This window comes from Falco naumanni, chromosome W (assembly GCF_017639655.2).
Source record: "Falco naumanni isolate bFalNau1 chromosome W, bFalNau1.pat, whole genome shotgun sequence".
Taxonomy (NCBI): Eukaryota; Metazoa; Chordata; class Aves; order Falconiformes; family Falconidae; genus Falco; species Falco naumanni.
The window spans coordinates 29,451,200-29,476,364 of NC_054079.1; the positions used below are offsets into that span (position 1 = coordinate 29,451,200).

At 41.1% G+C, this 25,165-nt stretch overlaps 1 protein-coding gene across 2 annotated transcripts in view; it reads left to right on the top strand.

Moving 5' to 3' along the window:
- The window catches only part of LOC121080565 (transcription factor RFX3-like), a 191,419-nt gene that overhangs the window by 145,807 nt on the left and 20,447 nt on the right, over window positions 1–25,165 (top strand). For both annotated transcript variants that reach the window (XM_040578658.1, XM_040578659.1), the window contains exons 6-11: window positions 5,392–5,573; window positions 6,344–6,463; window positions 13,290–13,411; window positions 14,663–14,775; window positions 16,319–16,434; window positions 16,922–17,076. In XM_040578658.1, coding sequence (XP_040434592.1) covers window positions 5,392–5,573; window positions 6,344–6,463; window positions 13,290–13,411; window positions 14,663–14,775; window positions 16,319–16,434; window positions 16,922–17,076 — 808 coding nt within the window. The remainder of the gene's footprint in view (window positions 1–5,391; window positions 5,574–6,343; window positions 6,464–13,289; window positions 13,412–14,662; window positions 14,776–16,318; window positions 16,435–16,921; window positions 17,077–25,165) is intronic.

A 25,165-nucleotide genomic window follows, 5' to 3' on the forward strand; every position in this document is an offset into this window, starting at 1 on the left:
TGTCTGATTGATGATAAAGCCATTGTAAGTATACCGTTGTTATTGGTAGACAAATACAGACAAAATCCTTCCCTGATAAGGTTAACAGGTGTGATCTAGCTTTAACAATCAGAGAGGCAAACATTTCATGTTGTGTCAAAATAGGTTTTGTAGACTGGTTAGGTAAAAAGATCCATTCAATAATTAACAAGGGGTCTGAGTTCTGAAGGTCTCATTGAAATATCAGGGCATGAGGCTGTCGAGCAGGGTTTAAAATAATCAAGTAAAAAGGTAGTTCAGGGGCCCATCGGTGGGCCTGTCGAGAAGCGATAGCTGAGGCAACCTTTTGTAAAGATGTATCTGCTTCAGAGTTAAGATTACGTGGAGAGCAAAGATTAGTGTCCCCTTTTAGTAGTTCAAACAGAGGACCCAAGTCTGTATTAGAAATTCCCAATAGTGGTTGAACCCAATTTATTGTTCCCAGTAATTTTTGTGCATCATACAGGTTTCTTACATTGGTATTGATCTGCAATGGTTGAGGAACAATAGTTTGTGCTCTTATTCGCCAGCCCAGATATTTCCAAGGGGGAAACTTCTGGACCTTTTCTGGTGCTATAGAGAGACCTGCCGAATTCACGGCATCTGTGACAAGGGCTACAGCTTTCTCCATGACTTCGTGATGTTGTGCTGCCACTAAAAGGTCATCCATATAATGATACAATAACAGAGTAGGCATAGCATTTCGGACAGGACTGAGTATTTTCGCAACATACCATTGACACATTGTAGGGCTATTTTTCATACCTTGTGGCAGTACAACTCACTGATATCTCTGCAATGGAGCTTGCATGTTGATGCTTGGAATTGAAAAGGCAAATTTTGGGGCATCATCTGGATGTAACAGGATACTGAAAAAAAAATCTTTAAGATCTATGACAGTTAGATGCCAATGTCGAGGGATCATATTTGGGGACGGGAGCCCGGGTTGGAGGGCTCCCATATCTTCCATAGCATTATTAATTTTTCTGAGATCATGGAGCAAGCGCCACTTGCCAGTTTGTTTTTTAATAACAAAAACTGGTGAATTCCATGGGCTAGTAGAAGGTACAATGTGTCCCTTGGACAGTTGTTCTGAGACTAAGTTTTGAAGTGCGCGAAGTTTTTCCAAAGGAAGGGGCCATTGATCCACCCAAATAGGAACATCAGATTTCCAGGTTATTTTTAGGGTGTCGCGCACTTCAATGGCCCTATCTAAAAATGTGTACGGATAGACATTCCCCATTGTGACAATACATCACGTCCCCACAAAACCATAGGGACAGGTAGCACAAAAGGTTTAACAGAAGCCACATGTCCCTCTGGTCCTTGAATTTGAATTAGTTCCAAACTCTGATGGCTGTTACCGGTCCCCCCTATCCCAGCCAGTGTCTGAGAGACATTAGTCAGTGGCCATTGCGGAGGCCATTTGGCTTGAGAAATTACTGTGACATCAGCTCCAGTGTCAATGATCCCATTTAGTGCTATTTGTTGGTCATTGTAAATAAGGGTACACTGATACATAGGTCGCTGTGGAGAAATGGATTGTACCCACAAAATACGAGGTAACCCTGTGGATCCAAAACCTCCTCTCCTCTGCGGAGGATGATCAGTGATAAGAGAGCTTACCCTTGCCGGAATCAGAATCAATTGCGCTATTCGACTACCCTGAGGTATCGTACAAGGTGGAAATGGAGTCCATGCCATGATTTTGATTTCGTCCACACTGTCAGAGTCAATAACACCTGGTAAAACAAAGAGACCAGACAATGTTGTGGAAGATCTACCAATTAACAGAGCTTGTGTATCGGGGGGTAATGGTCCTTTGACATTTGTTGATAATAAATGAACCGAGGAATCGAGCAGTGTTACTGTGTGTGAGGTTGCCAGGTCCAATCCGGCGCTGCCTGAGGTTGCTAGACAGGGACTTGAGGTGTCGGTGCTTCTCTCCGAGGTTGTTGAAATGTCAGCTGTGGCACTTGTGTCTGCGCGCGTCGCTGCCCCGCGCTCCGCGGTCGGTTTCCCTATATCGATTGTCCCTGGAAGTCATACTTAGATCGACATTGATTAGCATAATGACGCCCTTTCTGACATGTCGGACAAACTCCAGGACAAGGAGGTTGTCGTCTATTCCCTGCAGCCCGAGCAAGACAATTTCTCTTTAAATGACCAGGCTTACCACAACCATAGCAATTCCCCACACCACGCATCGCTGCAAAAGCAGCAGCCATAGCTTCAAACTTATGGTCAACCATACCGATTTGGTTACATGCTTCCACCATTTCCACCAGAGTGTGGTTCGGGTTGGGAAGAGACTTCAGTAGCCTTTTACAATCAACATTAGCATTTTCAACAGCTAGTTTTGTTAGCAATATATCCTGAGCTTCCGCATTATCTACTTGACGTTCCAGAGCTTGTTTTAGTCTATCAATAAACTGCATATAAGGTTCTCGAGACTCCTGAGTGATGTTAGTAAAAGCTTTTTGTGGCTTTTGTACGTCAGGAACCTGGAAAAAAGCCTTTTTCGCCTCTTCTCTAATTGCCTCGAGAGCTGCACGGGGGCAGTTTTGAGCCTGCGCTACAGGATCAGTATGTGCACCGGTGCCCGTAAGATGTTCTATTGTCAGTGCAGCTAATGCAGCATCATTATGATTAACAGACATGAGCAGGAGTGCTTGCAGTCCCCCTCTCCAATGCGACTGCCATAACGTGTACTGAGTCGGGGTTAGTAGCAATCGTGCTAAAGATTTCAAATCATGAGGAGTCATGACATAAGTATCAAACACAGAAGATAACAGACTTATAAAATAGGGAGAAGAAATACCATGTTCCGTAACTGTGCGGCGCAGTTCTTTAACAACCGAAAAAGAAAGAGCCTCCCATCGTGCTCCCCCTGCCCGACCCTGAGAATACAAGACCGGAGCAACTATAGTTTTAGCCATTTCTAAATCCCCCTCCTTTAAGGCTTGTTTCTTTATTTTTGCCCACACATCACACAGATTAGTAGGGTATAAATCAGGTTCTTGTTCAGGGTCTACTGGTCCCGGGTCAAAGGGGTCGTCTTCTGGCGGATACTCCACTGCATTAACACCCAGGAGTTTAGAGCACTGTGATTTAGAGGCTGATAAGGACAGGGCTATCGGAGCTTGCGACTCCTCCTCCTCTCCTTCCTCTGTCTTTTCTTTTTGTGCTTTCAGAGTCTCAAAAATAACTCTCCATGAAGAGAGCAGACAGTGGGACTCAGTATTGCCTTTTGTCGCAGAATCCCATAATTTCACCCCTGTATCGTCCCAAAGTTCCTGCGTGAAAATTGTAGTTGCAGTCACTGCAGGCATATTTACTTGCACCCACTTAAGCATTGCTTTAAGGTCTTGCACAGAAATACTTTTCTTATGTTTGTTAAGGAGACCTTTCATAAGCTCATATACGTCTCTTTCTGGGGACGAAGCCTGATTCCCCATTACAGATTTCCCACAGCTCACCTCTCAACTCCGGAGGGATTTATGGCTGGCCGGCTCCTGCTTCCTTTCAGCAGATCATTCAAAGTTCTGTGGGATTCGCTGCATGTCGCTCAGTTAGGCGATTCGAGAGTCCCTCCACGTCAGATCCTTCACCGGATCACGTCGGGGTCACCAATTTGCGGCGAATGAAGAGATGGGACGCAGCTTGATGCAAGCAAGTTGTCCATTTATTAGTGATTTTCTTACAATTATATACGTTTCTACCTTCTACATATTACACACTGATTGGTTAAATCTTAAGCGTAAAAAACACTGATTGGTTGATGTTTAAGGCACACCGTTAGAACAATAGGAACTTATTAGTTTATCTTGACATAGCAATAATTTCTATTCCAAGGTTAGGGAGTTTCTTTCTACGTGGCTTTCTTGATTACATATCGGCGCCATCCGTTCCCTTATCTGGCTACTTGTTTCTCTGTCTGTCTGGTTGCCTCCTCAACTGTAGCAGTTCAGGGGTCTGCAGTTAGCTTGTTCCTTTGTTCCCAGGGCTTGTGCCCTATGAGTTCTAACAAGTCTCTATTCATCAGGCTATCAGTACTTGGACTCTTGTCCTTGAGGCCTTGTCCTACATTACTGTACTTTAAACACATATCCTGGTCATTTTAATTGCTTTGGTGGACTAAATTGAAATGGATTGTACAACTGTGTGAGGCTCCAGCATATTGGAATAAAATTTTGTTCCAAATGCCAAAAACAAATCCATGGCTTGGGGATTTATTGGATGCTCAAACTACGCCCAGAGTTTTTGTAAGATTTGTGAACCTGTAAAATTTGGATGTTCACGATGATTCATTTTAGTATAATTACTTTCTTAAGTAATTAAGTAGTACATACTAGCAGCAAACAAATTTTGCGAATTGTTCAAGCTGAAATTAAAGGGAAATTCCAAGGATATGAAACCATGGGGGGAGAGGGGTATAAACTAGGTAAAATGTTAGCATCCCAAAAAACCTGAAACCACAGAATTTACATATGACCACTATAAAAATATTTCCATTTTATTCTGTTGTTCTCCTATACTGCTAAATGTCATTAAAGTGACCATTTTACTTGAGTTTTGCTTGTATGTTATTTACTATTTGTTCTAGACAAAGGTACAATGTTGTATTAGAAACTGCCTACATGCTTCCAAAATTGCTCACCAAAATTCTATGTTAAATTGCATGGGGAAAACAAAGAATACTAATTATGTTCCTCTTTGAAGTCAAAGGCAAACAGGCTACAACAGAAAGGGATTGGGCCCATAATATTTTATAGATGTACCAGTTATTTTTCATGTCATCTAAATTGCTTCTTACCTTATTTTTGATAGTTTCTTCTTTGTGTTTGGAAGAAAATAAACACTATTAAGTTAAATGAAGTACTGGAGTTTTTAATTTGTTGTTTGATTGTTTTTGATTTTTTTTTAATTTCAGGTGAAGAGAAATAGTATAACATTCCAGAATTAAAAATGTGTTAACTTACTCCTTTTAGGTTTTTCCTGCAATATAAATTGCATCAATTATTTTATTTCCACAGAGTTCCAACAATTTGTCTCCAAAGCACAAATATCTTCATAAAATGTTAATGTATGGTATGAATCTGAAATATTTTTAGAAGTGGAGCTATCTGAGCTCACAAGGGCAATGAGTTTTGGTATTTCCTTGTAATTCTAAAAGATACTAAGGCATCATGGCATATCTAACATTGAAAGAGATTTAAAGAGATTATATTTGCTTGAAGAACAAAGTCACTGTATTAAACAGGCCTTAAGAGTGGTCTAAAAAACCAGAGGTCTCTGTTGTACAATTAAGATATTTTTTTTAGCAGAGTAATACTGAATTTACATATGTTCACTCCTTCATATTTGATATAGCTCCAATGGCTTTTAGACAACTATGAAACTGCAGAAGGAGTGAGTCTCCCCAGAAGTACCCTTTACAACCATTACTTACGTCATTGTCAGGAGCACAAGTTAGATCCAGTCAATGCTGCCTCCTTTGGAAAACTCATACGGTCAATCTTCATGGGATTACGGACCAGAAGACTGGGAACCAGGTTTGCGTTAATGAAGTCTTAAAGTATAATAGAAAATATCAATAATAATTGTGAACATGAAGCTTGTATGTTAAAAAAAATCAAGCAAACAAATAAATAAAAAATATTTAAAACCTGTTAAGGGAGTTGCGAAATCCAGTGGACTTCAGGACCCAGGGGACTCCTGGTCTGCTATAGCCACATTCTGTCTACTCTTAAAACCCAGATATCTTCCATCTCAACCCAATGGGTGCAGCTACTGCTGTTCCCATTTGTAGGTCTAGCTAGCAGTGAGACTGAACACGTGTTTCAAAGATGCAGATAAACACCACGTGACACTAATACAGCTAACCATACAAGCTAACAGAGCAATGCCTTTACCAGCATCCATATAGACTTCAATAGCATTCACATAAACATGAACGCAGATAGCCCAATTCTGTTCTTCTCCAGCTGATCAGAACTGAAGTTGACTAGTGAAACATACACAAACCCTCACTCACTAACAAGCATACCCATTTATGGAATTCTTCTATTCACCATGACTGCATAAGTCATGTATTTGATTTTTACTTTCCTTATTCTATTTAAATGAAGTCCAACAGTAAGTGCTGGAAAATATAGTTTAAGTGGCCTGTTTTCCAGTAGCTGGTGGAGTTATAACAGTTTTATACTAGAGTAAGAGGAAAGTCAAGCCTAAATTTTATGTACTATTTTCCAGTCAAGGCAAATTGTGAAGTGAGTATGATATATATGCATAAAACTAATGTTATTTTTGTTCTTTCATAAAGGGGGAACTCCAAATACCATTATTATGGGATTCGTGTCAAACCAGATTCTCCCCTTAATCGGCTACAAGAGGACATGCAATATATGGCTATGAGACAGCAACCCATGCAGCAGAAACAAAGGTACTGTGTTAAATGAAACTACTTAAACTACTTTTTCATATTTCTAGTTCTTGGAGACTTACTTGTCCTCATTTATGTGGCAAAGTTGAACATCTAATGGAAATTGTTTAACTTCTCTTGTGAAAAATAAAGGTTTGTCAGATCTGCAGTTGATATCACTGGAGTCTGATATCAGTAGACATGAGAGAGCACATACCTAAAAATTCATAAATTTTAAAAAAGTGATAATAAAAGTAAAATATGATGATGCAATTCTTCTGAACAGTTTTCTTGGTGGTCTTCAGTTATTTTCCCACAAGCTGGAAAAAAAAGAAATAGGAGCTTTAAATTTCAAATTATATTGTTCAGTTTCATTACTTTAAGGAGCACATATATAAAATCATAGAAGAGCTTGTGATTAGGTTCAGCTTTGTGTTCATTTCCTCCTCCTGGCAAGAACTGATGTATCAAACCCCTGGACTTGAAGAGAGAAGACTTGGGCCTCTTCTGGGCTCTGCTTAGAATAATCCTATGAGAGACACTTTTACAGGGCAAAGGGGTCCAGGAAAGCTGGTTGATTTTTCAAGGATCACTTCCTTGAAGCTAAAGAATGGTGTATCCCAATATGCAGGAAATCAAGCAAAGGTGGCGAAAGGCCTACATGGATGAACAAGGAGCTCCTGACAAAGCTCAAACATAAAATGAAAGTATACAAGAGGTAGAAGCAGGGTCAGGCAACCCAGGAGGAAGAAAGACTGAGTGTGCAGTGATGGTGTTAGAAAAGCCAAAGCCAAGCTATGAAGGACAAGAAGATGACTGGGAGTTGCCAGCATGGATTTACAAAGGGGAAATCATGCTTGACCAACTGTCCTGGTTTCAGCTGGGATAGAGTTAATTTTCTTCTTAGTAGCTGGTGCAGTTCTGTGTTTTGGATTTGATGTGAGAACAATGCTGACAGGACACTGATGTTTTTGGTTGTTTCTTGTGGTGACGCAAGTCGAGGCAGACTGAAAAAAACACTATGTCTGCGTGGCTGGGTTCGGACAAAATGGCCTTTATTGTTTATACAAACTATTTATATATCTTAGACAGTACAGGTGTCAGACCCTGATAGGTTTTTGTGTCCTTCTTCTTGCTTGCTATTTGCTGTTGCTGTAGGTGCTCGTATGCTGCGATTCTAAGTTCCGGTTCTTCACATCCTGTTTACATACCTGCCAATTTGTGGCTGTCTTAAAGGCACACGGCTAAGTCTTTGAAGTCAAGTAACTTGTCTGCAGACCCGCTGCAGACCCCAACAATTCCCCCTTTTTGATTTTTGACCAGCTAGTACCAGGTTTGTCATGTTCTGCAGGGCCCTTGCAAACATGATGGCAACCAAGGCAATAGCAAACAAACAATACTGCCAATTGAGTGAATGGATGCCAAAAAGGCTGACATTTTCTCAAATTTTGGTAACATGTTGCTGCAATGGGGCACCTAAAATCCATGCAGCACAAACCATCAAAATCCTCACAGCTATGTTCTTGAGCCAACAACAAAAAGCCAATAGTTGCTCTGTTTTGTATGCAATAGTGGTAAATTTGACTCACATTCTTAACTGCCTAACAAACAAGGTGATTTAACTCTTTAATGCTTTCCCTGCTGTTACTTCGAATAAGAGAAGAACCGCTGCAATACGTACCCATCAGTTCCATAAATCAACTACATCATTACATGCTTCATCCAATGTTATATTGCGTTTAACCGCATTACGCTTATCAACATGTTCACGTGTTGATTTATGCAGGTGTCATGGTCCCATCATAGCCTCCTACTACATTAGCATCTACATAAAGACAACTATCGACATTCAAAGTGCAAACAATATTGACTTCTTTTGGGTTAACATTATACAGAGGTAATCAATTATTGAAAATATCAAGACTTTCAGTAAGATTCGTCATTCCCCGCATACATTCACTTTTTTGCAACAATGTCTGCAAGTCAGTTTCGAGGAAGGGCAAGGACTGGTTCAGTAAGGAGGCCACACATTGGTTGTTGGGTTGACTGGCGGCAGCAGTGCTCCCATGGTCTGGCATGCTAAGCTCAGGCCGCACACAGCGAGCAGGTATCCATCGCAGACCTTAATCTGTAGAAACACAAGCATAACCTCTCCCCCAAGTTAACAATTCATGTGGTCCCGACCAATGCCCAGTACGAGGGTCTTTCATGCGTACTAAGATACCTTCATGCTTTTGCTGCTTGTCACCAATTGACACAAAATGTTGCACAATGGGAGGCACCACATGGTCGGCAGAGATTTTCAGAAAGTTCAAAACATAGCATGTTTTCTCTAATTTTGCCTCTGAGGTCATTCCCTTCATTCCCCCTTTTTGTTTTTCAAGTTGGCGTTTAAGAGTACTATTCATGTGTTCAACAATGGCTTGGCCCATAGGGAATGGGGAATTCCAAATTTGTGGGAGATCCCCCATTGGGAAAGGAACTGACTGACAGGCCTGGAACTATAGGCAGGTCCACGGTCTGTTTTGATTTCAAGAGGGACACCGAGCACAGAAAAAGCATGTTGCCAGTGCCGAATGGCGTCACGACTGGTCTCACCTGTGTGGGCAGTAGCAATCATTGCAGTAGAATATGTATCTATTGTAACATGGACATATTTTTGTCTGCCAAACTCATTGTAATGAGTTAGATCTGTTAGTCAGAGTTGTAAAGCTTGAAGGCCTCTAGGAATAACTCCATAATTTGGCACAGAAGTAACTTTTTGACAGGCTGGACAGGCTGCAACAATACTGTGTGCAGCAGCCTGAGAGAGACCCTTTTGGCCAAAGTGGTGATACAAGGATCGCCAATTCTGATGATAGAATTGGTGGGCTAACAGGGCTTGCTGATGGACATCATGAACAGGCACTGACAGAGCCACAGAAACTAGAGCATCAACTCTAGCATTGCCTTCAATTATAAAACCAGGTAGGGAAGTATGGCTATTAACATGCATAACATAATATGGAGAATGGCGTTTCCGAATCTCTTCCCAAACTAAAGTCAAAATTGCAAAAAGCTTGGGGTTGTTGACATGGCCAAGGACAGCCATATCTAGCTTGGGAAGGAGGGCTGCCACATATGCCGAATCAGTAACAAGATTAAGAGGGCCTGGAAAATACTGAAATGCCAAAGCCGCAGCCCGTAATTCTACAACTTGCGGGGATCCTTCCTGATATACAATTTGGGAATGCCATTGCCCATTTTTTTTCCAAGCAACTGTGGCTTTTCCCGTTTTTCCAGATCCATCTGTAAATACTCTGTCACCTTCAACTGGTTGTCTTTGACTTAGTTGCCGTGGCTGCAAAGTTAGATTTACAGTCATTTTCAGAAGTGGACGAGGTGGGTGATGGTACTGAATTTGCCCTTGAAAATTGGCAAGAGCCACTTGAAGGGCAGCAGAATTTAACAGCACCCATTCAACATAGTATTGTTGTACAGGGATAATTACAGTTGCTGGATCAGCTCCAGTCAACTCTAAACATCTTTTTCGGACTTTTATGATCAAATCGGCAACAAGTTCATACCATTCAACAGCAGTTTTCTTAGGCTGCAAAGGCAAAAACCATTCAAGTACATGCAGGGGATCTTCCCAAGCCTGGTTCCATTGGGCCAACATAGCATAAGGGGAAGATTGGTCCATTAAAATAAAACCACTTAAAGGAAGTGTGATATCTACACACCACACATGTCGCGAAGAGATCAACTGTTCAACATCTTTCACAAGTGCTAAGGCTGCAGGCATTAAATACCTTGGGGCTAAATGATCTGTGTCTCCTTTTAAAAGTTGCAAAAGAGGTTGCATTTGTTCATTAGTAAGGCCTAAATAAGGCCGTAACCAATTTAGCATTCCTGCAAGTTTTTGGACATCATTCAAAGTCTTTATGTCCAGTTTCAATTTAATAGATTGTGGAGACACAGTTCTTCTCAGCACATTCATGCCCAGATATTTCCAAGGCTCTTGTCTCTGAACTTTTTCAGGAGCTACAACCAATCCAAACTCTGCTAAGCTATGTCTGGCATCTTTTTCAACTACGTTCAGCAGTTCTGTTGACGGTGCTGCCAGCAAAATGTCATCCATGTAATGATAACAGTAACCATCGTTGTATTTGTCTCTCACAGAGCTCAGGGCTCTGGGCACTGATGTTTTTGGTTGTTTCTTGTGGTGATGCAAGTCGAGGCAGACTGAAAAAAACACTATGTCTGCGTGGCTGGGTTCGGACAAAATGGCCTTTATTGTTTATACAAACTATTTATATATCTTAGACAGCACAGGTGTCAGACCCTGATAGGTTTTTGTGTCCTTCTTCTTGCTTGCTATTTGCTGTTGCTGTAGGTGCCCGTATGCTGCGGTTCTAAGTTCCGGTTCTTCACATCCTGTTTACATACCTGCCAATTTGTGGCTGTCTAAAAGGTACACGACTAAGTCTTTGAAGTCAACTAACATGTCCACAGACGCGCTGCAGATCCTAACAGTTTCTGGGTAGTGTTTATCCTAAGTCAAAGACTTTTCGGTGTCTTGGGCCCTGCCAGCGAGAGAGCTGGAGAGGCACAGGAAATTGGGAGGGGACACAGCCAGGACAGGTGACCCAAACTAGCCAAAGAAGTATTCCATACCATATGATGTCATGATGAGTATATAAACTGGGGGAAGAAGAAGGAAGGGGGGGACATCTGGCATTATGGTGTTTGTCTTCCCAAGTAACAGTTACGCGTGATGGAGCCCTGCTTTCCTGGAGATGGCTGAACACCTGCCTGCCCATGGGAAGTAGTGAATGAATTCCTTGTTTTGCTTTGCTTGCATGTGTGGCTTTTGCTTTACCTATTAAATTGTTCTTATCTCAATCCTTGAGTTTTACATTTCTTTCCTATTCTCCTCCCTGTTCATCTGGGTGAGGGGGAAGTGAGCAAGCGGCTGCGTGGTGCTTGTTTGCTGACCAGGGTTAAACCACAATAGTTGTTAAAGTTCTTCCTAAACTCTAGAAACTCAAAGGACTGATACTTTTATGCATTCAAGTCACTTTGTATTCTAATCCAAGATCTGAAAAGTTTGTAAATAATACATTTTGTAGAAACTAATTGAACTGTGTCAACATACTGATTTTTATTTGTGAATATTTATAGAAATAGATCTTCTGCCAGGTACTTGTAATGTTAAAGTATAATGAGAATAAAGTTAAAAATCCTTACAAATTTAGGTTTTTGGATTTCAAATAGATTTATCAAGTGATGAGAAGTTTATCCATAAAAGTTCAATGCTGCCATGATACTGGAGATTAAACTTTAGACTTTTTAAATTTGATTGCAATTGTGCTGTTGATTTCAGCAGGCCTGTGATTTTATCCTGGGCCTTTACAATAACCAGACCTCATATAGAAGTTCTATAGATTAAGATGACAGAAGTATTTGTTTCCAGGTATTAACATTCCTAAAGTTATCATACTTTATGTAAGTCGGGCCAAAAGGCCTTCTCTCGAAAGGTATACTTCTTGAATATCCCATGTCCTATGTTACTGTATAGTTAAATATGTCTGGAATGACCAGAATCTTGGATGTTTGTTTCTCTTGGTATTTTTCTCATAAACTAAAATCTAAGTAGTTACATAGGGCATTCCTATTATCTGTTTAGTAAGATGAAAATGAGAACATGCTCACAGCTGACTCAACTGCTTAAGAGGAGTATTTTCAGAGTGTAATTTGTTGACATGTCTAAATTTAATACAAACCTTTACAATCTGCACAGTGTGGTTTCAGACTTGAGTGACAGTTCACATGCATTCTGCACAAAGGTTTCTCTAGTTTTCTTCTGGCTACAAAGCTATTTCAGAAGGACAAAGCTTCTGAGTTCTTATCAGTTAGAGCTGGGGAAGAATTAATTTTCAGTTGTTTTGGAGATGGCAGGCAGATTCTTCAGCCTGTCAGTGTGATGGTCTTAAAATCTGACCATCCAAATCAGGATTCCTATTTGTATCTTTGTCCTTTTTATCCTTTATAAAAGCTTTTTTGACTTGACTGATGAAGAGTTTAGAATAGAATAGAAAAAGAAAAAGAAATAGAAATAGAAATGAATAGAATAGAAATGAATAGAAATTAATAGAATAGAATAGAATAGAATAGTTCAGTTGGAAGGGACCTACAATGATCATCTAGTCCAACTGCCTGACCTCTTCAGGGCTGACCAAAAGTTAAAGCATGTTATTAAGAGCATTGTCCAAATGCCTCTTAAACACTGACAGGCATGGGTCATCGATCACCTCTCTAGGAAGCCTCTTCCAGTGTCTGACCACCCTCTCAGTAAAGAAATGCTTCCTAATATCAAGTATGAACCTCCCCTGGTTCAGCTACTTAGTTTAAGTCTAAGTAGCCTTCTCAGACCTTATGAGTTCATGAGTAGTTTGTTACATTTAAAAATTATTTAAATTCCTTTGTCTCCAAACAGATGCATGGCCCTTCTTAAGGTGATTAAATCTTATTTTTGAGCTGCTTGATTCCTGGGAACGCAAGCCCTTTGGAAAAGGAAAGATTGTGCTTCCGTTTAGTGTAAATGAGCTTTAGGTCTTAGTGATATAGTTATAAAAATAAATTCCACAAGAAATTTGTAGTTGCTCTGTTGATATCAGCTTTATGAATTTTATAATGCATTGCCAATGTTCTACCTTTCCTTACTCAGTTATTCTGATGTTACTTTTTCTTGTGTGGGAACTAGCAAAACTGTATGCTGAGACTGAGAAATCAGGCAGAACAGTGTGATATTGCACTTAAAAAAAAGTGAACATAAAGAATAATTTTGTATTTGATAATTTTGTAGGTGCAAGTCTGTGCAGAAAGTGGATGGAGTTGGAGATGGTTTCACAGGAAGTGGTCAACAGACAGGCACGTCTGCTGAACATACTATAATTGCCCAAAGTCAACATCATCAACAGTTTTTAGGTATGAAAAGATGTGTTATACAGTTGTATCAATAAAAGAAACCCCATTATTGCCATGAACATCATCATACAAATACAATAATTATTTTAGTTATGTTGCCCTGTTTAAAACTCTCACTGATACAAAACAAAAAGACATTCATAGAAGCTCTATGTTCTATATTGTAAGACTTCTGCAATACTTAATATGCATCATGCAGATATAAAAGAAAAAATGTTCAAAATCTATTCGCATAGTAGATTTAAAATATATCGCAAAGCATTTCTATGAAGTATTTTATATAAAAATGCATATTGAAAATCTTTTCCCTAAAAGCTCATTAATTTCCACTGGATTCCCATTTTTTTTAATATGCACATAAATTGAGATTATATTTTTGCACTGCAGTTGTCTTGACAAGAAAGTGTATTGAGTTTGTGCTGCAACATTATAAATTGAAAGAGTCAAATACCTAAACCAGAAACCCAAGGCTCATGTTTAAAAATGTGCATTCATTGATGGGGCTAAGCATATCAGTTTCTCAGTTTTGGAAGCAAATGGTAATTTAGTAATTTGCTAATGTAAAAAAACTTATTAAATGTGTTATTGCAATAATTGTACACTTAGTTTTGAGTTCATATATTGGGATTTTGGAGCACCACATCCTTTGGCCTAACTTTGCTGTTACTGAAATCATTGGGAACCTTAGGTTATAATTCACATTTTTTAATTTTCTCTTCCACCATCTCTCCAGTTGACAGTGTATTTTCCCCTCATACCAGTGTATCTCTTGGAAACATGAGAAATAATAAAAGCACATGATGGCTACATTTGAAAGTCTTGTAAATTTCAAATAAATACATGCTGCTGAGTCTGCTAAACCCTAACATGCATGACAATGCAAAAGCTATTCAGTTGATCAGAAAAAAACTATGTCTCTTATGCACTGACATGAATATTCTGTTTCATCCTGTCATATTCTGAAAATGTGTCATAGCTTTTTTTATATACAGGTACAATATGTATGTGAAATAATTATTATCTCCTATCTGTTGAGATTTAAATTTAACATTTCCTTTTGCTTAAAAAAATAGCCAGCTGGTTTGTTCACAATTTTATTGCAACTTTAAAATATATTAAATATGAAAGACATTCCTCTTTGGGCATTATGACCTTCTAGACTTTATTACGTTACATCATCCTTATATGTTTTCTAATTGAACTGTAGTTGGCAACATTCACAATAACTTTATTATGTTGTCATGGAAACAGATGCATCTCGAGTACTTCCAGAGTTTGGAGAAGTTGAAATATCTTCTCTGCCAGATGGTACTACCCTTGAGGACATAAAATCACTGCAAAGTCTTTATCGAGAGCACTGTGAGGTAAGAGAAAAGAGGCACTTCACATAAATCATTCCTTGAAAACACATCTTCTAGTGAGAATCAGGATGACTGACACAAAACACATTACAGCCAGCCTACTTGTATCTGATGTGCTCCTCAAATATTTTGCTTATTCCATTGGAAAGGACATTTGCAAAAAAATTTCTGAAATTTCACTCATTACAGGGAAAGAAAATAACATCATAAAATACCAATACTGAAATCTAATCATATGTAGGTTTTGAGAATTTTTGATAAATTGAACTGTAGATAATATATAGAGAGTTTTGCTTTTGTTTATAGGAGTTGAAATCAGATTAAATTATTATTTCTAATGTTTATATTAAAACCAAACTAACTCTTTCCTTCAAGTTTTAAAGAAGCAGGTTGTTTAAGAATGTAAGGCCACATTTCATATTGAATAACGTTTTAAAAAATATTGTTGAAGGTGTTTTGCTGATTGACTGGATACCAAGGAAAAATGAATTCCAAATCAAATACAAGAATAAATGCAGTTTAGTATATTGCACTGTAATAAAGGAAAATAGCATGCAATATCATAAAAGGAAACAGTACTAGTTATTATGCACAATATGATAAAAGAGCAATAGGAGCAAAGCATCAAATCATTACTGCAAAGCATTACAGAGACTAAGAAAAGGATACATCACCAATTACCACCTTAACATCGTCCAGGCCCACACTTCAGCTGGGAAGCCCCATTGCAGCCAGCGCCAGGAGTCTCCCAGTAACCAGGAAAATTCCTACATGGTGTGTCCACCTGTAGGTGAGGCTTCTGGCCCAGTCTCAGAGCCTGCTCGCCTTTATACTCAGTGAAAAACAAAAATAGTTTACACACCTAGTGTATGTAAACTTTTAAGTTTAGGCGAATTTAATAAGAATAAGATTTTACGAATCTTATGATTCGTAAGGTTCACACATGCCAGGGACATTGGCCAGACGCTCAAGCGTGGTGGAGTTACCGTCATAGCACAGCTGCACACAATATTGATTGTCTGGATGGTCCTACTCATACCTTGCTTGTTTGGGAGGCTCAGGACAAACACCACCTGCTCATTAAAGTTGTCCTTGAGCTCCCTGTCCAAGTTAAGCAATCCCTAATTAAAGACAAAGGCTTTTTCATAAGAAGTAATCATTTTAATAAATTTTCACCACATGCTTTAAGACATGTAATGTAGTTACAAAACTCATGAAATAGCAGGTTTCTTTTGTGTTTGTAATAGTGTTAAAAGTTCTGTTTAGATGAATTCATCTGATATATGAGCTTAGGCTGTTTTCTGGAGGCTTCCTTGTATTTGCATTTGTCCTGATCTGATTCTCTGTCCACACTAGTATGGACAGTTGGAAAATTTGTTGCTAAAAAGTTATTAAAAAGGATATTATATGTTTATTTATAAGCATACATTTTACTATTTTTTCTGTAAAATGACCAGGGGTGGAACTATAGCCTTGGGAGGAGTTAGGGTGTATGGGGGAAGGGATGATATAGAAGACTATCTGCACTTGTTTTATATTTTCTTAGGCAATAGTGGATGTTGTTGTGAATCTTCAGTTTAGCCTGATAGAAAAATTATGGCAAACTTTCTGGCGCTATTCTCCCTCTGCTCCAGCTGATGACACAGCTATTATTGAACTGAGGTCAGTAAATGTCTCTTTTTGTTTACTGTTCATCATCATAATATAACAGCAGGAGTCAAATCAAAGAGCATCTTAGTTTTACATATAGGCTAAGAACCTTTTCTGGTATCAATTTTTTTTCAGGTTAGATTTGTGTTGTCTGCAATTTGACATATAGGCTGTTGCTATATGTCAAACTGCAGCCTTGAAATGATTGTATACATTTATTTTTTCCTTTGTTTAGATGGCTAAAGTTAAAGTATCTTTTCACAATATACTGTCCGGTTCGTTTAAATTGCAAGGACCATTTTTATCATAATTTATGGGCTGGAGCAGAACTTTATAGGCCATATGAAGCTCCAGTTTCATATGAAGAAGTTAAAGAGTTTCAATTGAACGTAACAGAGACGTTTATAAAGTTTCTATTAAATAATCGATTTCAAAGTCCATTGTGCTTTTCTTATCTGTATGTAAATGCATTTTCATTTGTTACATTTATTCACACCAGCAATCTGAGTGAAATAGAAAGTCGACTTCCAAAAGGAAAACTGATTACTCTGTGCAAAAATGAGTCTATTCTGAAATGGATGGGTAATTGTGACCATGTGATGTACCAGGCTTTGGTGGAGATTCTCATTCCTGATGTCCTTAGACCTATTCCTAGTAAGTTAAACACAGATAACATCTTGTAAGACTATGTTTTGGTTTGGTTTGTTTTGGATTATGTGGTTATTTTTTTGTGACTCGTGAAACTTCTGGGAATTATTTGGAAAGATGTAAACAGAGTGTGTCACCTTTCCTTAATTCTGATGAGTAGGAAGGTGTACTAGAGTTGATGTAAGCATTACATTTAAAGAAAAGGAGAGTGGATATTTCACTGCACTTAGGAAACTCTGTAGAAGTTTTAAGAATATATTTCCCTATGGAATATGCTTTTGCCACTGCAAATTATAATTTTTTATTAATTTTAAGATTAAAATAGGTTCCTTTACATACTGGCTCTAGTCTACCTGACAGCTATGAATGCACTATGGTCCTGAGCCTGAGTCTATTAATTTCAGACAGTCTTTTCACTGACTTCAGTAGGCTTTAGTTTACGTTTTATATATACAAGTTCTAGTTATTAAAAAATCAAAAGGTATATGCTATATCATTTCATTTTTGGATAATTAAATGTTTATGTATTATCAGTGACTGCTAAAACTTTATCAGTTTTGATACCTATTAAACCAACATAAAACTCAAACATTTTAAGTCCTGTTTATTATACCAGTCTACTATACTTTCTGTTCTGCTATTTCCAGTATGAAAGATTCATCAATTGATTCTAGTATTATGGCCAACTGACCATTATGAGGATTAGAGATTTCTTTTTAAAGTTGATTTTAGAGCATCCATCATTGCTCATGCATGGTATTTTTTATGGCTGCTTTTGGTAGTAAATTATTTTCAATAGGGTTTCCAGGCAGTATAAATTTATTATATAGATTTATTACGTTTTGTATGTTTTGATAAAAATTAAAAAGAAATTATAGCTACATATCTATAAAATATAATATATAATATTAAAATAAATTCTAAAAGAAATATTAGAAACTAACAAGGAAACATCTGTGAAATGCCTCAAGGAAATAAGCTCTGTTCCTCTAAAAGGTGACAAGGTTGATAGGCCCACTAAAATGCCTCTATAGCAATGCATGCAGCATAGGTAACAAACAGGAAATGATGGAAGCCGCTGTGCACCTAGAAAGCTATAATATACTTGCTATCACTGAAACTTGGTGGGATGAATCGCACGACTGGAGCGCTGCAATTGATGGCAATAAACTGTTCAGAAAGCACAGGAAAGGAAGGGGGGGGGGGATTGCCTTTATGTAAAAAATTGTATTGACTGCACAGATCTGTCTTTGAGAAAAAGCGATGAACAAGTTGAGAGCTTATGGGTAAAAATAAGGGAAAAGCCAACAAAGGAAACCTCACGGTTAGTGTTCACTACAGGCCATCGGATCAAGGGGAGGATGTTGATGAAGCACTCCAACTACAGGAAGCATTGCGCTCCCAGGCTCTGATCCTCTTGTGGGGCTTCAATCACCCTGAAACTGGCAATGTCTCTTCTCACATCTCTCAATCCCCTGAACCTCTAGACAGGGACTGGGAGAATGAAGTTCCTCCCATCATAGGAGGAGATCAGGTTCAAGACCACCTAAGGAACCTGAGCATACACAAGTCCATGGGACTCAATGAGATGCATGCCAGGGTCCTGAGGGAATTGGCTGATGCAGTTGCTAAGCCATTCTCCATTATATTTGAGAAGTCATGGCAGTCAGACTATGTCCTCGGTGACTGGTAAAAGGGAAACTGCACCCATTTTTAAAAAGGGTAAAAAGGAGGACCCTGGGAACTGCCAGCCAGTTGGCCTCACCGTGGTGCCTGGTAATATCATGGAGCAGATCCTCCTGGAAGATATGTTGAGGCATATGGATGACAGGGAGGTGATTAGAGACAGCCAGCATGGCTTCACCAAGGGCAAATCATGCCTGACTAATCTAGTGGCCTTCGAGTGACTGCATCGGTGGACAAGGGAAGAGGTATGGATGCCATCTACCTGGACATCTATAAGGCCTTGGATATGGTCCCCCACAACATTCTGGCCACTAAATTGGAGAGAGATGAGTTTGATCGATGGACTGTTAGATGGATATGGAACTGGCTGGATGGCCATGTCCAAAGAGTTATAGTCAATGGTTCCGTGTCCGAGTGGAAACCAGTGACGAGTGGTGTCCCTCAGGGGTCCATATTGGGACCAGTACTATTTCATATCTTCATCAACACAGACGGTGGGATTGAGTGCACCCTCAGCAAGTTTGCAGATGACACCAAGCTGAGGGATGCAGTTAATTTGCTAGAGGGAAGGGATGGCATCCAGAGGGACCTGGGCAAGCTCGAGAAGCGGGCCCATGTAAACCTCATGTAGTTCAACAAGGCCAAGTCCAAGGTCTTGCGCCTGGGTCAGGGCAATCCCCAGTATCAGTACAGACTGGGGATGAATGGACTGAGAGCAGCCCTGCAAAGAAGGACTTGGGGATACTGGTGGATGAAAAATTGGACAATGAGCCGGCAATGTGCACTTGCAGCCCAGAAAGCCAATCGCATCCTGGGCTGCACAAAAGGAAGCATGGCCAGCAGGTCAATTCTGTCCCTCTACTCCGCTCTTGTGAGACCCCACCTGGAGTACTGCATCCAGCTCTGGGGCATCCAGTTCTGTTAGAGCGGGTCCAGAGGAGGTCCACGATAATGATCAGAGGGCTGGAACACCTCTCCTATGAGGAAAGGCTGTGAGAGCTGGGGTTATTCAGCCTGGAGAAGAGAAGGCTCCAGTGAGACCTTATTGCAGCCTTACTATATATAAAGGGGGAAGAGAGAGACTTTTTACTAGGGCCTGTAGTGACAGGACAAGGAGCAACATTTTTAAACTGAAAGAGGAGAGATTCATATTTATATTTAGGGTTCAGGAGCATATCTGAAATGCTTGTACACCAATGCACATAGTATGAGTTTCATGGTTTAACCCCGGCCGGCAATCAAGCACCACGCCACCACTTGCTCACTCCCCCTCACCCAGAGGGATGGGGAGGAGAATCTGAAAGGGATGTAAAACTCAAGGGTTGAGATTAGAACAATTTAATACGTAAAATAAAAGCCACGCATGCAAGCAAAGCAAAACAAGGAATTCATTCACTATTTCCCATCGGCAGGCAGGTGTTCAGCCATCCCCAGGAAAGCAGGGCTCCATCACGCGTAACGGTTACTCGGGAAGACAAACGCCATAATGCCAGATGTCCCCCTCTTCCTCCTTCTTCCCCCAGTTTATATACTCAGCTTGACGTCATATGGTATGAAATACCTCTTTGGCTAGTTCAGGTCAGCTGTCCCGGCTGTGTCCCCACCCAATTTCCCGTCCCCCTCCAGCCCTCTCGCTGGCAGGGCCCAAGGACCTGAAAAGTCCTTGACTTAGGATAAACATTACCTAGCAACAACCAAAAACATCAGCTTCGTATCAGCACTGTTCTCACACCAAATCCAAAACACATCACTGCACCGTCTACTAAGAAGAAAATTAACCCTATCCCAGCTGAAACCTGGACAATGAGAAAGAAACAGGATGAACTGGTAGTGCTGGTTAGTTCCCAGAACTATGATATCATTCTTATTAGTGAGACTTGATGGAATGAGTCCCACGATCGGCGTGCTGGGATGGAGGACTACGTGCTGTTCAGGAAGGACAGGCAGGGCAGGCAAGGTGGAGGTGTTGCGCTATATGTAAGGGAGAGGTTTGATTGCACAGCCCGTACAGTTAGCGGTGATGTGGTAGAGAGCCTCTGGATGAGGATTGGGGGTGGGTGGGGGGGTGGGGTGGAAAACAAAGGAGATGTTGCAGTGGGTATCTACTACCGATCGCCCAGCCAGGATGACAGCACTGATGAGTTCTTCTGTAGGCAATCGGGAGAAATCTCTGGATTGGTAGCCCTTGTTCTTATGGGAGATTTCAACTTCCCAGACATCAACCGGGAATATCATACTGCTAGAGATGAGCAGTCTGTGAAATTCTTGAAGTTTGTGGGAGATAATGTCTCGGCACAAGTACTCTGTGAGCCAACTAGGAAAGATGCCCTCCTGGAGTTGTTGTTTGTGAACAGAGAAGGACTTGTGGGAGATGTGATGGTAGGTGGCTGTCTTGGCCACAGTGATCACAAAAGGGTTGAGTGTAAAATTTTCAGTGTAGTGAGAAAAAAAGGTCAGCAGAGTTGCTACGCTGGGCTTCAAGAGAGCAAACTTTAAGTGATTCAGGGAGCTACTTAGCAGTGTCCCCTAGGAATCTGCTTTTGAGGGCTTAGGAGTCCATGAGTGCTGGTCAGTCTTTAAGAACCACCTTTTAGAAGCACAGGAGAAGGCAATTCCAGTGTGTCAAAAGTCAAGCAAGCAGGGCAGAAGACCAGCTTGGCTGAACAGGGAACTCCTCGTGGAGCTCAAGAGGAAAAAGAAATTGCATGATCTCTGGAAGCGAGGTCGGGCTTCACAGGAAGAGTACAGAGCTGTGGTTCATATATGCAGGGAGAAGACACAAAAGGCCAAAGCTCAATTAGAGTTGAAACTGGGCAGTGTTGTGACAAACAAGGGCTTTTTAAAGTACATTAACGGCAAGAGGAGGTCTAAAGTAAACATTGGACCGATACCTGTTGAAGATGGTCACCTGACTAATAGCGATGCAGAAAAAGCAGAGGCATTCAATGCTTTTTTTGCCTCAGTCTTTAATAATACTGAGAGACTTCGGGCTGCCCAGTCCCCGGAGTCGGAGGACCATGAGCATGGGAACAGTGACTTTCCATTTGTGGACACTGAAACTGTAAGGGACCAGCTGTATCATCTGAATGTACACAAGTCCATGGGGCCTGATGGGATTCACCCCAGAGTTCTGAAGGAGCTAGCGGATGTTACGGCAGTACCCTTCTCAATCATCTACCAAAGGTCTTGGGAGTCTGGGGAGGTCCCCGCTGACTGGAAGCTAGCCAACGTTATTCCAATTTACAAGAAGGGCATGAGGGAAGACCCAGGGAACTACAGACCCGTTAGTCTAGCCTCAGTTCCTGGGAAAATTATGAAGATCATACTGGGTACTATTGAAAGGCATTTAAGGAATAATGCAATCATCGGGCACAGTCAATGTGGGTTTACAAAGGGAAAGTCTTGTCTAACTAATTTGATATCCTTCTATGGTAAGGTCACCCACCTAGTGGATGAAGGGAAGGCAGTGGATGTAGTCTTTCTGGATACTGTCCCTCATAGCATCCTTCTGGACAAGCTGTCCAACTGTGAGATGAGCAGGTACATGGTGCGCTGGGTGAAGAACCGCCTGAACAGCAAGGCTCAGAGAATTGTAGTGAATGGGGCTACATCTGGCTGGCAACCGGTCACCAGTGGTGTTCCTCAGGGTTCAATTCTAGGGCCAATTGTGTTCAATATTTTTATCAATGATCTGGAAGCAGGAATTGAATGCACCATTAGCAAGTTTGCTGATGATACCAAACTGGGAGGTGCTGTTGACTCTCTTGCAGGACAAGAGGCCTTGCAGAGGGATTTAGATAGATTGGAGCATTGGGCTATGATTAATGGGCTGAAATTTAACAAGTCCAAATGCCAGATTCTGCACCTAAGATGGAGTAAAGCCGGGCACGAGTATAAATTGGGAGAGGAGTGGCTGGAGAGCAGCCCTGCGGAAAGGGATCTGGGGGTGCTGGTTGACAACAGGCTCAATATGAGTCAGGAGTGTGCCCTGGCAGCCAAGAGAGCAAACTGCATCCTGGGGTGCATTAGGAGCAACCTGATCTAGTGAAAGGTGTCCCTGCCCATGGCAGAGGGGGTTGGACCTTTAAAGGTCACTTCCAACCCAAACCATATGATGATGATCTAGAGAGCTATGGCCCCTCCAACTACTGATGCTAGGACCTGCACTCACTCCCGTAGCTGACACCAGAGGCCCCAGGGTGCCTACACCCCCCCCAGTCTGACTCCAGCAGCTGGGCACTGAATTTCACTCACACACACACAGGTCTCACCAGCAGCTGGCACCTGTTCCTTGCAGCACACATACACAGGGGACAGAGTGTGAGATTAAGCAGAGAGATAATTAAGAAATGATTTAAAAAGAAAATGTAAGAAAATAGGACAGACTGCAGTGATCAGGCATAGGGCTCAGCCAGACAACCGGACTGACTGGCCCCATTTTACCTGTGACAGGCCTGTTTTATCCCCTTTCTGTCTATGCTCCCTCTTGGCTTCTCCCTGCTTCCCCTTCCCCCTGCAAGTCCCTTCATTGGTTTGCATAGTTCTATTAATTCCCACATCCCTCCCAGTTTGGTGTCTGGGATCGCCCCTGGTTTAACAACTTATCAGTTGCAAAGTTCAGGTTGATCTTCCTGGAAGTGGTGCCTGTAATTTAAATTCCTTCCTAAAACATTTACTGTATGTTTTGTATGTCATGTTAAATATTAAAAAGAAATTTCCTATTTACAATTCAGTATAATTCTTGTAAATACTAAGTTTTATATCCTTTCCGTGGACCAAATAATAATCACTTTATAAAGCTGGATTAATATTTTAAGACATAGAACCTCAGCTATCCTTGTAGCTAGCAAAGCTACTTTTGATACTGTAAATGACACCTGTCGTGGTGACTTCAAGTGTAATCACAGAACCATAAAATAGTAGAGTAGTTGAGGTTGGAAGAGATCTCTGGAGACTGTCTAGTCCAAACCCCCTCCCAACCCTCGCTCAAAGCGAGATCAACCAGAGCAAGTTGCTCAGAACACCGTCCAGTCAGGTTTTGAATATCTTCAAGGATGGGGACTCCACAACCTCTCTGGGCAACCTGGTCCAGTGTTTGACCACCCTTAGAGTAAAAAAGTTTTTTTCTTAGAGTTTAAACAGAATTTCCTATGTTTCAGTTTGTGCCCATTCCCTCTTGTCCTGTCACTGGGCACCACTGAGAAGAGTTTGGCTCCATCTTCAATACATCCTCCCATCAGGTATTTAGACATATTGATAAGATCCCTCCTGAACTTTCTCTTTTCCAGGCTAAACAATCCCAGCTCTCTCAGCATCTCCTCCTATGTCAAATGCTCTAGATCATCATAGTGGCCCTTTGCTGGACTCACTCCAGTATGTCCACATCTCTTGTACTGAGGATCTCAGAACTGGACACAATACTCCAGGTGTGGCCTCCGAGCTGAGACTAGAGGGGAACAATCACCTCCCTTGACCTCCTGTCAACACTGTTCCTAATGCAGCTCAGGATACCGTTGGCCTCCTTTGCTGCAAGGCCACGTTACTGGCTCACGTTCAGTTTGTTGTCCACCAGGACCCCCATGTCCTTCTCTGCAAAGCCGCTTTCCAGCCAGTCAGCCCCTAGCCTGTACCGGTGCGTTGTGTTATTGCTCCTTAGGGGCAGGACTTGGCATTTCCCTTTGTTGGACTGCATGAGTTTCCTGTCTGCCCATTTCTCCAGCCTGTTGAGGTCCCTCTGAACGGCACAACAGCCATCTGCTCTATCAACCGCTCCTCCCAGTTCTGTATCATTGGCAAACTTGCTGAGGGTGCACTCTGTCACATTGTCCAGGTCATTAATGAAATTGTTAAACAGTATTGGCCCAAGGATCAACCCCAGGGGACACCACTAGAGGCTGGCCTCCATCTAGACTTTATGCTTCTGATCACAACTGTCTGGGCCTGGCAGTTCAGCCAGTTTTCAGTCCACCTCACTGTCCACTTATCTAACCTGTACTTTATCAGCTTGTCTATGAGGATGTTATGGGAGACGGTGTCGAAAGCCTTGCTAAAGTCAAGATGAACAGCATCCGCTGCTCTCCCCTTGTCCGCCAAGCTAGTTGACTCATTGTAGAAGACTTATCATATTGGTCAGGCATGATCTCCCGCTCCTAAATACAGGCTGACTCCTACCAAGCACCTTCTTTGGAAATGGCTTCCAGGACTATTTTCTCCATCATCTTCCCAGGAATAGAGGTGAAGCTGACCATCCTGTAGTTCCCCAGATCCTCCTCCTTGCCCTTCTTGAAGACTAGAGTGTCGTTTGCTTTCTTTGAGTCCTCAGGAATCTCCCCTGATCACCATGACCGTTCAAAGATAATTGAGAGTGGCCTCGCAATGACATCAGCCAGCTCCCTTAGCACTGATGGGA